The 12,268-nt window shown below is 39.5% G+C and overlaps 1 protein-coding gene across 1 annotated transcript; it reads left to right on the forward strand.

Annotated features, from left to right (window-relative positions):
• Positions 1-103: 103 nt before the first annotated feature.
• LOC135466225 (AP-4 complex subunit sigma-1-like) lies at positions 104-10,964 on the forward strand. Its single transcript, XM_064743627.1, has 3 exons — positions 104-660; positions 4,384-4,470; positions 10,226-10,964. Exons 1-3 carry the CDS (start codon positions 520-522, stop codon positions 10,355-10,357), a joined length of 360 nt encoding a protein of 119 aa, XP_064599697.1. The 5' UTR covers positions 104-519; the 3' UTR covers positions 10,358-10,964.
• The last annotated feature ends 1,304 nt before the right edge of the window (positions 10,965-12,268 follow it).

Consider the following 12,268-nt stretch of genomic DNA (forward strand, 5'->3'; position numbering starts at 1 on the left):
CCGCGCACATGGTTTCCTTCGTTTACACAAATGTATCAGCGATAGAAGACAGACACATACCAAGCCTTGGAGAATACAGCAGCAATTCCATCTGTCAATGGAACAAATGTTGAATGTCATAAATATTTCAGTTCCAGATGTTTGCCGCATGGCGATATCGAAAGAATGGCATATAGCGGAAGTCACAAACATTAAGTCAGAAGAATCGTCTAACTAGAAGTTTAAGAAATTCTAGCATTGTATTCATTACGAGACTTAGACCGTATGCAAATGGGATAATTTGACTTCATGTGGCGGTGGAGCTCGGAGAAAATGCTTAATGCTGCTGAGTACCGGTACTGTTACTCTTAAGCAGCACATTGCCATTTGGATAAGACCAAGATGTAACACAATCCACAGAAGTACCGTAAAGGATCTTGCTACTGTAGACTGTACTATGACCCAAACATCTATGAACACTGTAACCCAGGCCGCAAAGTGACATTAACTGTGTCGTACAGTAGGGTCCTACAATCGACGATGCTCAAATTCTTACTGGTTGTAAATAGGCAGGGTCATAAGCGGGTGTCACGCTACTACGAGCACATGGGTCACCCAGATGACCGACTGACCACTGAGTTGGACATTGTCAGAAGAACACTATCTCATGATCACAAGCAGGTGACCACAGATTTCATATATACTGTAATATATTAGACCTGCAGGTGATTTATTTATTTATTTATTTGGTTGATGTTTAATGCCATACCGGTAGGCTACTTAAGAATATTTCACTTGTACAACGGTGGCCAGCAGTATGGAGGGAGGAAACCGGACAGAGCCCTCATCAACCCACAACAGTGCGCAGGATGCTGACAGACCCTCCCATGTATGGCTGGAGAGGAAGCCAGCATGAGCTGGAGATCCACAAGTGAAAGTTTATGTGCAATTTTTGTGATATATATGTACTGCCCTTATGGAATGCTATAGACACACTTAGAATTGTCAATAGATCTGCTTTCAAGCTGGCTTTTCCTCTTCAAATCAAACATTGTTTGACCATTAATTAAGTTTCAGTGTATAATTTCATCTACGATTATCTACAATCAAATCAAGTAACTGTATAATAAATATTATATTCCATTTGAACCTTTAAATCATCAAATTAAACAATACATTAATTACTTGAGGTGCAGGTTCGATCCTGGTTTTGGACAGAGAATTCGTCAGACTCTCACTGTTCATGGGAAGTTTGTGATAACAATAAAGACAGACAATGTCAGTTTAATCGTGCAGCCTTAACATTTGCTGAAACTCAGCCAGTGATCACCTCATTGTCTTTGACTGATATGGCATGCATATGCAGCAGTAAGTCACAGGCTGGAAAGTTCGCAGTGTGGCGTAGGTTGATGGTTCACCTCAGGCACTCTGCTTTCCTGAACCCATAAAACTAAACTTTAATTAATTAAGTAGTACTAAATGGGAATACTTTATTCATTAAATCAATTTCATTTTTTTTTCCGGTGCCAGTACTGGGTACAACTAATACTGTATACAGATTGAGAAGTGCATTCTTACAAAATGTTTTCATAATTAAATTTCTAGACGTCTTTAGTTTAGCTGTTTAATTCTGCAATGAATGTTTAATCTTCAGACAGTGTATTTGATAAATAATGCAGGCTTTGACAGGAAATTACAATTAAGATTCCTCTGCCTTCAATGATTTTGGGGCCCTTGCGGCAATAAACAGTGCTTCATCTATTTGGGGGTTCATTAAAATTTACATTTCTAAACAGCTCCTTCCTTTAAACTGGATTTAGCACAAATTTGATAAGGAAATCTCTTGTCATGATACCTTGCTTAATAGGATGGCATTTTGTTGACATCCCTTAATCTGTGTGCTCATTCTAGTGTTTGTTTCCGTGTGGTGTCGAGTTCAGACTTAACACTTTGGTCTCATATTTGGTACAGGAATCTCTAGTGTAGATACAGTGCTGTAGCTCTCGTATTTTATACATGCTAATGGACAGGAGATACAGCATGAAAGCTAACAAACTTGGATGGTTAACTTAGCTGTTTTGACACGTATCCTTTGCTAAACATTATAGAAAGAAAGAAAAGGCTTACCATTCTGCAATACAAAAAAAGTGTGCTTTCCAGAAAACTGTGCATTCTGCAGCTTTCCAAGGTATCTTAATTATTCACCATAGTTTTCATATACAGCTAATATCTCTGCTTTACACAGATCCTGTGCCTCTCTTTGCTTAAAAATTGATGGATTGATGACTGATTGCATATGTGAATGCCTTTTCATGAAACTTGTCAGATATTATGTTGTCCCAAAGGTGTATGATATCCACAGACCTTCATGAATGTCTTAAGGTATTTACATTAGGAAATGTGTATGGTTACGTAGGCCTACTTGTATTTGTAGAATGTCAGGGTACATGTTTTTGTTCTGGTTTGGACCTTTTTTCCAACACAGTTCATTCTATTCATTTGGCCTTTACTGTTCTCTTTCCGACTTGGACAGTTAAGGGTTGGGATCCTATGTACACCAACCTTTTAGCCAGGGCATAGGAAGGTCTTTCAGCACCTGCAAATTGTCAGAAGATTCCACAGGGATTTGCTCACTTTCCGTCATCGTAGAAGTGGATATTCTTGAGTATGGCATAAAACACTGTACAAATAAATCAATAAATTAATTTTAGCCAGTGCACCCAAACAAAGTTTATATGTATGACCACTGTATATACAGTGCACCCATAATATTTTTTTCCAATTCAGTGGCCGTCAGTGTTGGTGACTTTTTTTTTCCCCCAAATGAAAAGAAATTCAGTAGTTCTCTCAGAATGTTTTAAAATATTGATTGGATTGTTGGTTGTTAAGGTTGAAGGATTAGTGTAATAACAAATTTAGATCTTTCAGTTACTCCTTATTAGTCTAGTCTACATGCAGCACACATTAGCCTACAGCCCTGTGCATGGAATGAACATACTTGAGCATACATTCTGTACAGCACACGTCATGTGTCGTCTAATCACTACCTGGCCTGTATAATAAGCACTAATCTTCAGTCAACTGTTGGCTTTGCATTATAGATAATTACTGGCATATGTATTACTCTTGCACTTGAGCCACAATTTGTGTGTTGTGACTTATCTTTAAGTCCCAGAATGTGTGTATGAATGTGTATCCACAGGCCCAGTTCAACATTAGTTGATTTGCCTGTCATAAGCACATCTTAGACTTTGTGATACAAGTGCAAAACTTAGTCTAATAATAAAGTTTGAGTGGTCGAGGGGTTAGCACGCCAGCACAGTGCAATGATCCTGGACCCTCCTACCAATGTGGTTGCTGTATGTGAGTTTAAGTCCAGCTCATGCTGGCTTCCTCTCCGGCTATGTGTGGGAAGGTCTGTCAGCAACCTGCGGAAGGGCGTAAATTTCCCTTGGGCTGTGCTTGGTTTCCTCACACCATATGCTGACCACCATATCAATGATATATTCTTGAGTACAGTGTAAAACACCAATCAAATAAATAAATACAGTTAGCTTCTCAAAAAACGTGCTGTTTTTTTTCTGGCTTGTATGTACGTCTGTCTGCTCATTTAATCGTTTTGTTAAGGTCCAGTTTTTACTCCATTGTTCTGGTTCAATCCTAATAACATTGTCACACTTTGTGTGCACAACATACATGGAATGAAATATTGTAAATTCCAAAGACTTGTTCATACACTGTACTGATTATCTTAGTGAAGAATCTATGTGCATTGTTCTTGTTCATTTAACCTATTTGTTAACGTCCACTTTTACTCCAGTAACATTGTTCGTACATGCAAATACAGTGGCAGTCAATTTTATGGGTGGTGGAAGCGTAGCTGCACAGAATAAACCACTAATCTTTGTCTACTGAGTTACTGCATGATGAACTCTCCCATATTTGGTGGAAAATATGTGGTTTTGAACACTTTTCACAGCGCAAATAGCCAAATGAGCATCGTCAACCTCGTCATGGTTGTCTCTGAAGACCGTATGATCAGTAAGAGTGGAAGAATCCACAAATTCCCTGTCCCAAGACCGGGGTTGAACCTGCACATTGTTCTAACAATTGAAGAAAGACAAATCTCTTACCCACTCTGTCATGACCAGTATGACCCTTACATTAAGGTCTTTCTTATGCAGCAGCTTGATTGCCTATCAGAGACTTGTACAACCAAACCTAATTATTATGTAATAAGTAATGAAGTAGGCGATGTACATGCCCTTTATCAGTTCATTCATCCATTCACACAGAATAAGGTAAAGCCTGTCCAGGTTCTCCAGCTGTATACCACTATATTATGATTAATGGTAGGATGATTTATTTTTGTTCAAGGATTTTTCTTGTGTTATTGTGTTTCAGTGTTCGTTTTTGGATTATCATGACTACAGACTGATCTATCGAAAGTATTTGAATTTATATTTTATCATCGGTGTGGATAAAGATGAGGTGAGGCTATTAAATGACATACATTTAACATGCTTGCATGACATATAATACAACAGGTATTAAATTGTGTAGGCTTCTGTGGCCTGGTGGTTAGCATGCTAGCACAGCATAATGACCCAGGAATGAGTCCAATGAGTCCAGCTCAGGCTGGCTTCTTGTCTTGTCTTATGTGGGAAGGTCTACAGCAACCTGCGGACGGGCATGGAACACCCGGGGTTTCCTCCAACTATATAAGCCGAGTCGGCATTTCAGGAATCTTGTGAGTTCACGTAGGTTTGGACGAGACAGGGTGGGCGCTCTCGTGGACTTGAATGGGTGAAAGGCGTGATTTTATGGCAGCTGCTAACGGTATCATTGGGTCAACAGACCAGGTTATGCAAGATGTATATTCAGTCCAGCAAGTACTGTAACATCTTGCCTTCTGGCTGCGTTAGTTTGCGAGAGCCCCCACAGTGTCTCCTCCATATCTGTGTGAACTCACAAGATTCCTGAAATGCCGACTTGGCTTATCGTTGGCTGCCGCCGTATGAGTGAAATATTCTTGGGGACAGCTTAAAACACCAGTTAAATAAATAAGTATATCAACTTGTTAGGCTATGGTACAATATTTACTAAAGCTTGTCCGAAGATTTTGATACTGGCTTGACTGCAGAGGTCTTCCAGCCGCATGTTGTCCGTGATATAATACTAGTATATTTTATAGTCACCAGTCTAGAATTCAGTCACATGTCAGACAGTAATGAGTTGATATGAATTGTTGGCAGAATGTTTGTCATGCATGTAATAAGATTTTCCTCTTTTATATTTTATATTTATATAATACTGGTAATGACTTAAACTTCTTTAAACTCATGGCATGCCTTAGTGTTTACCAATATTATAGTCACTTTGAATCACTATGAAGTCTGTATCTCACACCTGGAGTTCATGTACCAGTTATACCTAAGTTGTAACAAAGACACAGGTAACATATTAAGCTTTATATGTGTATGTGATGGGGTTTGGGGGGTTCCTCCGGGTCGATGGTGGGAGGCGGGTGAGAAACTGTCACGTAAATAGTGTCTGTAATTAAACCCTGTCCAAATAGTGATATGCTACAAAACTAGGTGAGCTACAGTGTATCATGTAAGTCTCATTGTGTTGTGCTATATATAAATGAGCTTTCATGCATGTCCATAATTTAACAACAGATGGTTTATACCTGAGCAATCTAATGTGACTTTGTCAGGTCACATTACTCTACACTGACACATTTACATACATATGTATGCTTTATTTAGAGGTATAACAATGTATAGTGTACATGTACATCCTTTGTATGCATATATTGTATACATAATAATATCTACAGTGGGAGAGGCTTCTGCTGGCTGGGTCCATTGTACAGGCCCCTTAGATCAAGCTGATAATGGCTTGTTTCAAAAGAGAGTGAGATCTAGTTCAGTGTGTGATACCTGATATGTGTGATACATCTTGGTTTCAAAGAGTTGCTATTTTATATTCTTCCCTCAGAGCCAGTAACAAACAAAGTGTAAGAATAATATGTTACCACTTATTTAAATTGTTGATAAGTGTTGAACACTCTCACAAGAATGTTTTGCCTGTATGACAGGTATATGGGTGGACAATACCAAAGTTTGGGAGGGTAATCCACTGTACTCCACTAGGTACCTGTTAAACCTATTGACTCGTAGGCAATGCCAAAGCAGCAGGAGAGGGATTTGAACATGTGAATTCACTTTTCGAGGGCCTGGCATCTGCAATGAATCTGTGCTGTCTCGGCAAGTTAATATAAAAATCACTGTCACTTCAGAAATAAAGCTAGACCAAAGTTAACATTATGTGCACCCTTAATTCAGCTAAATCTTTGCAGTGACTTTATTTGCCACAGATTTAAGGAAGGGATTTACATCTCCATGGGTGGATAAGTCAGCCAGGTGTCAGGGGCAGAATATTATAGCCGCAGAAGTATACGTCAGGAGCATTACCTCTATAATTTACATGTATGTGCTATATATTTATATATATATATATATTACATTATTACTTTGTCAGAGAGCGATATTTACAGAGACACTAATTTGCAGAAGGTATGTTCACTGCCTAGTTCACTGTGAATGTAGCAGTAGGCCCTCGACGGATAATTCTGCAAGTTTGAATCCTGTTCTTCTTGCATGCTTCAGATGCAGCTCAGAGTCAGAAAGTTTGTCAGGTGTCTGGTGAAGGGATAAATTCTTGAGTACAGCATTATAAACACCAATCAATCAATCACTGCTCAAATTTGACTGAGATGAACACGGAATGTATATCTGAAATTTAACAATGCATTAAATTATCCTCAGGTATTTTTTTTTTCATATTGTCGGTTATTGAGTCGGTAATTTTGACAGATTTTTATCAAGAGGTATGAAATATTGGTGCTATTTTAGCCTTGACTCTTAATACAGGTGTGTGGAGCCAGGTAAGAATAAGTGTGAAGTGTCATGTTGGGAGTCAAGCTTGACTACATACCAGCAGTTTCTTTAACCAGGTTAATTTTCAGCTGGCAGGAGCTTTCGAGGGAGGAATGTCATACTACATTAAAAATAGACCTATTCATGCCCCATTCAGTTCTGTTTGTAGTTAGATGTATTGCATTTAAAGGACTGTTATTCCTGCATAACTTCATAGGTAGATATATGTATGTATAGGAAGGTAGCTGTTGGTATGGGCAGAAAATGGTCTTTGAAGTTCCATTACTTTTGTACCCAGATTATAACGGAAGAGTAACAGTCTAAAACCCAACATTGTATACCTTTCGTGTACATTTATTTAGCAGGAACTCATTCAGAGTATAAGTCATAAGATAAGGTCATCTTTATGTTCAACAGGGTGAAAGTATTACTGTGCTAAGTGATTTCAAACCTATGAGCACGTACCAAAGGTTAATAGTTAGGTTCATATTCAGTTCCAGCCTACATGGTTTTGTCAGATAGATTCTCCTGGGTTCTGCATGATTTTGTCATCTCTAGCATGATGCACTTCACCACCCAGTCACTCAGAGAAATCGGGAATATTTTGTATGTTGACATACCCTGAGAATTCTGCAAGGTGATTTATGGGTCAGTCAAATTCTACCTTTCACCTCTTCGCCAGCATAGACTCTTGCTGTCCAAGGATATGAATGGGTTTTGCTGGAAGGTCCCTCTCTGATCTGCTGGCTAAGGGGAAGAACAGCTTCTGCTGGAAGGTCCCTAATCTGCTGACTAGGGGGATTAATGCTCTCTGCTGGAAGGTGCCAAATCCCTAATTTTTATATGTCCCTGCCATTAGGCAGAGCATATTATGTTATAGTGATTTTGTCTGTCTGTTGGTCAATATCCGGGCTATATCTCCAACAGTTTTCTGCAGAGAGTCTTAATTTTTGGTGGATACATAAATACACAGATGACTGTGACACGACTAACATCTGTCCATTTTTGTGGTTGTCATGGTATAAATAAATATAACATAAATAGATATGATTTCGTGTCCGGGCTAGAACTCCAACTGTTTTCTGCGTAGAGTTTTAATTTTGGTGGATACATAGATACACAGATGACGATGTGTCATCACACACATTTGTCCATTTCGTGGTTGTGATGATAACCAGATAGCCATTTTTCCTTACATACACCATAAAAATAGATATGATTTGTTTCCAACTGTTTTCTGCATAAAGTTTTCATTTGTGGTGGACACGTTTGTTCACTTCCACGGTAACCACATACCTATCATCAACACCCATGAAGATTTCCCATAGAGGTTATACTCATCACCATAATGCTGATATTCTTTTATACATTCCAAACAAATACATTTGTTGGGTCATGTGTTGTGTTCACCTGAACTCTTGTTGAGAATTAGCCTTGGGATTACTGACCTGGAACGCCCTTATTGGTTGACAGTTAGTAACTGAACGTTTCAACGCATATATTAGGCTTCTGCTGGTAAACCCTTAGTCTGCTGGTCATTTGATTAATGGCTTCCACTGTAAGGTCCCTAATTTTTTGGCCAGGAGGATGAATGGCTTCTGCTAGAAGGTCCCTAGTCTGCTGGCCAAGGGGATTAATGGCTTCTGCTAGGAGGTCCCTAATCTGCTGATCAGTGGGATGAATGGCTACTGCTAGAAGGTCCCTAATCTGCTGGTCAGTGGGGATGAAATGGCTACTGCTAGAAGGTCCCTAATCTGCTGGTCAGTGGGATGAATGGCTACTGCTAGAAGGTCCCTAATCTGCTGGTCAGTGGGATGAATGGCTACTGCTAGACAGTCACCAGTAAGAGCTAGATTTGAGCATGCAAGCTCACCATTAGAGTATTGTGGTTTGCAACAAAAATACAGCTTTCAACACATGAGCCACTAAAGACGTCTTTCTGAAAGAATGTCTTGAATTGTCTGACTGACCACACCAAAATAATACACCCTGAAAACACAACCTAATGCAACATCAATGTATGCCGTATTTCTTTTTCATGACCAACATTTACTGACATGGCCTGAAATAAACAATATATGGTGTTTTACATATTAGCATGTTCTTTCCTGTATTAGACTCAGCAGTGTGGCAGTTCCTCCAGACTAGCCAAGTACTTTTGGCATGTTTGTATTTCATGGGTTTGGGGCAATCAATAAATAAATAAATAGAAAATCATGCAGGGATAAAAAAAAATGTCATGGTATTGAATGAATGAATTCTTTGGGTTTAATGTCATACTGAACAATTTTTAGTCATGTGGCGACGAATCATTTTATTGAAAATGATTCCAAACCTCTCTGTCAGTACTACCAGTACTGTCATTAGTTATATTTGTATTGTACATTGATATATTTGATGTTTTCAAGAATTGAACTAGCCATGTATGAGTCCTCCACTGCATTGTGGAGACTCTGGATCAGTACTTTGAGAGAGTTGTGAGTATAGCCTTGTTTTTATGCCTGATGAACAGGAAAATTCTTCATGGCTACAGGATAATTATTGTCTTAGTGAACATGTACATGTGTATCTGGGAAGATCTTAGGCCCAGTGCATGAAAAGAAATCAAATAGTTTTTAGTAAATGCTTGTGCTCATGAACAGATTCAATTCTTCTGCTATAAAACTTCAGTAATTCTATTATCTAATGGCACTGGTAATGTGAAGATTTTCGAAGTGCAGTCCATCTATAGCCCTATTCAGGACATAGCTTGTTTTTTTATCTACAACTTTAAAGTGGTAATGAGGATAGTTAGATCACTTAATTTTATTCATTGTCTTTTTCAGACTGAAGTAGATGTATCCTTTTTGACTTTTATTATTAAGTCATCTGAAAACAGGCTATAGATTAATCCATTCACACAACTAAAATTTAATCCAGATCTAATCTCAACCTGTTTAAATCGAAGCTAGTTGTAAAAATGTTTGCCTTCACATGACCGTGTGGCCAAGCCTGTTTTAAGCTAGTCCTGGCATTTGTCTGTTTGAACAGTTACATTTAAGCCAGTTTCGTAATTACGTCATCCTGACCTCTGCTATCCTGGGGCATTTAATGCAGTTACATTTTACTAGGTACAGATAAACTAGCTTCAAGCCCTCAAGCAACATCAAACTGGCTCAAAGACACTTTCGGATTTAAACCAGCTTAAACTCGTGTCAACAGAGTATATGACGCTTAAATATTACTTGGTATTGTCACTGTTTCAGTTGAATAGATTAGATTACCTATAACATGTGATAAAGATACGATGTTCTTAACCTTAGGCACAGATAATGTATAACATTGATCATGTGCACATGATCCTGGATGAGATGATTGTGAATGGACAGGTGGTGGAGACCAGTCAGTCCAGGATTCTAGGCCCTATACAGCTCCTGGATGCTGCCAAGAAATGATGTGCATGCACATGTGTTGACTGTGTGCACGTGATCCTGGATGAGATGATTGTGAATGGACAGGTGGTGGAGACCAGTCAGTCCAGGATTCTAGGCCCTATACAGCTCCTGGATGCTGCCAAGAAATAATGTGCATGCACATGTGTTGACTGTGTGCACGTGATCCTGGATGAGATGATTGTGAATGGACAGGTGGTGGAGACCAGTCAGTCCAGGATTCTAGGCCCTATACAGCTCCTGGATGCTGCCAAAGAAATAATGTGCATGCACATGTGTTGACTGTGTGCACGTGATCCTGGATGAGATGATTGTGAATGGACAGGTGGTGGAGACCAGTCAGTCCAGGATTCTAGTGCATATCCAGCTCCTGGATGCTGCCAAGAAATGATGTGCATGCACATGTGTTGATTGTGTGCACGTGATCCTGGATGAAATGATTGTGAATCGACAGGTGGTGGAGACCAAGCCAGTCCAGGATTCTAGTGCATATCCAGCTCCTGGATGCTGCCAAGAAATGATGTGCATGCACATGTGTTGACTGTGTGCATGTGACCCTGGATGAGACTGATTGTGAATGGACAGGTGGTGGAGACCAGTCAGTCCAGGATTCTAGGCCCTATACAGCTCCTGGATGCTGCCGAAGAAATGATCTGCATGCACATGTGTTGACTGTGTTCACGTGACCCCTGGATGAGATGATTGTGAATGGACAGGTGGTGTGAGACAGCCAGTCCAGGATTCTAGGCCCTATTACAGCTCCTGATGCCTCCAAGAAATGATGTGCATGCACATGTGTTGACTGTGTGCAATGATCCTAGATGAAATGATTGTGAATGGACAGGTGGTGGAGACCAGTCAGTCCAGGATTCTAGCGCATATCCAGCTCCTGGATCCTGCCAAAAAATTCCATGTGCTTCGAATCAAAAGTCCACACGTATGTGCTGAAAAGTAAAGCACACGTGTGAGCAGAAGTGCCAAATCATACCTGTGTACTGGCAGGAGGGCTGTTTTGTGAAGTAGCTGACCAACTTTTACACACCTTTAGTACAGTTATGGCAATATATCATCAACAGTAAATACTGGAACTGCAACAGGGACTTTGAAGCAATCTCTGAGGTACATGTATTAAAGGAATGTATTGGTTCACAGCTATTAATGCCTCATGGATGATGCAAATAAATGGACGGTGTGTTGCCAGAAACGTTTACCTTGGGATTATGATGGTGTATGTCATGATGTTTATTGCCAAACGTAAGAATATTTGACTTATATCATAGGGCAGTGTTTAGGGTTATGGGTGGAGGAAACCTTTACCTTTATCTTTACCAAGGACCTGACACACCTTCAAGCAAACCAACGGGATAAGAATTTGCATGTGACCACAGGTCCAAGGGTAAATCAGCAACTGTGAGAGTGATGCTTTAGGTGCATAAGCCAACAAAGACTGAAGAGTGTCATGAATAAACAAGACGGAATTCACTGTGTTCAACATGTGCCATTGATACCCATCAATATTTATGTAACTGCTCTAATCATTTTACAAATCACAATTTATTTAAGTTACTTTCAGAATTTTTTTTCTTCTTCTGTTTTGGCCAGAATATTAACACCTATGAACATTGGCACAGAAGTTTTGGAAAGGCAAACAGAAAAGATGAAAGATTTCTTAGAAGCATGTAATCTGCACCTGAATATCTTTGGTATTCCTCTTTGCATTCCCAGATGTTATTATCCTCATTATAGTATCCCAGACATATATGTGAAGTATAAATTTAGGCAACTGTTCATGACAAATTGCTTCACCCTGATTCAGTGCAATCATCTTGCATTGCATCTGGCTGCCTCACTTCTGTAGTCTGCCAGCTCAGTCAAGCTGCCACTATCACATAGTGTGGATAATTTCTGCACTAC

Source organism: Liolophura sinensis, chromosome 6 (assembly GCF_032854445.1).
Source record: "Liolophura sinensis isolate JHLJ2023 chromosome 6, CUHK_Ljap_v2, whole genome shotgun sequence".
Lineage (NCBI taxonomy): Eukaryota > Metazoa > Mollusca > Polyplacophora > Chitonida > Chitonidae > Liolophura > Liolophura sinensis.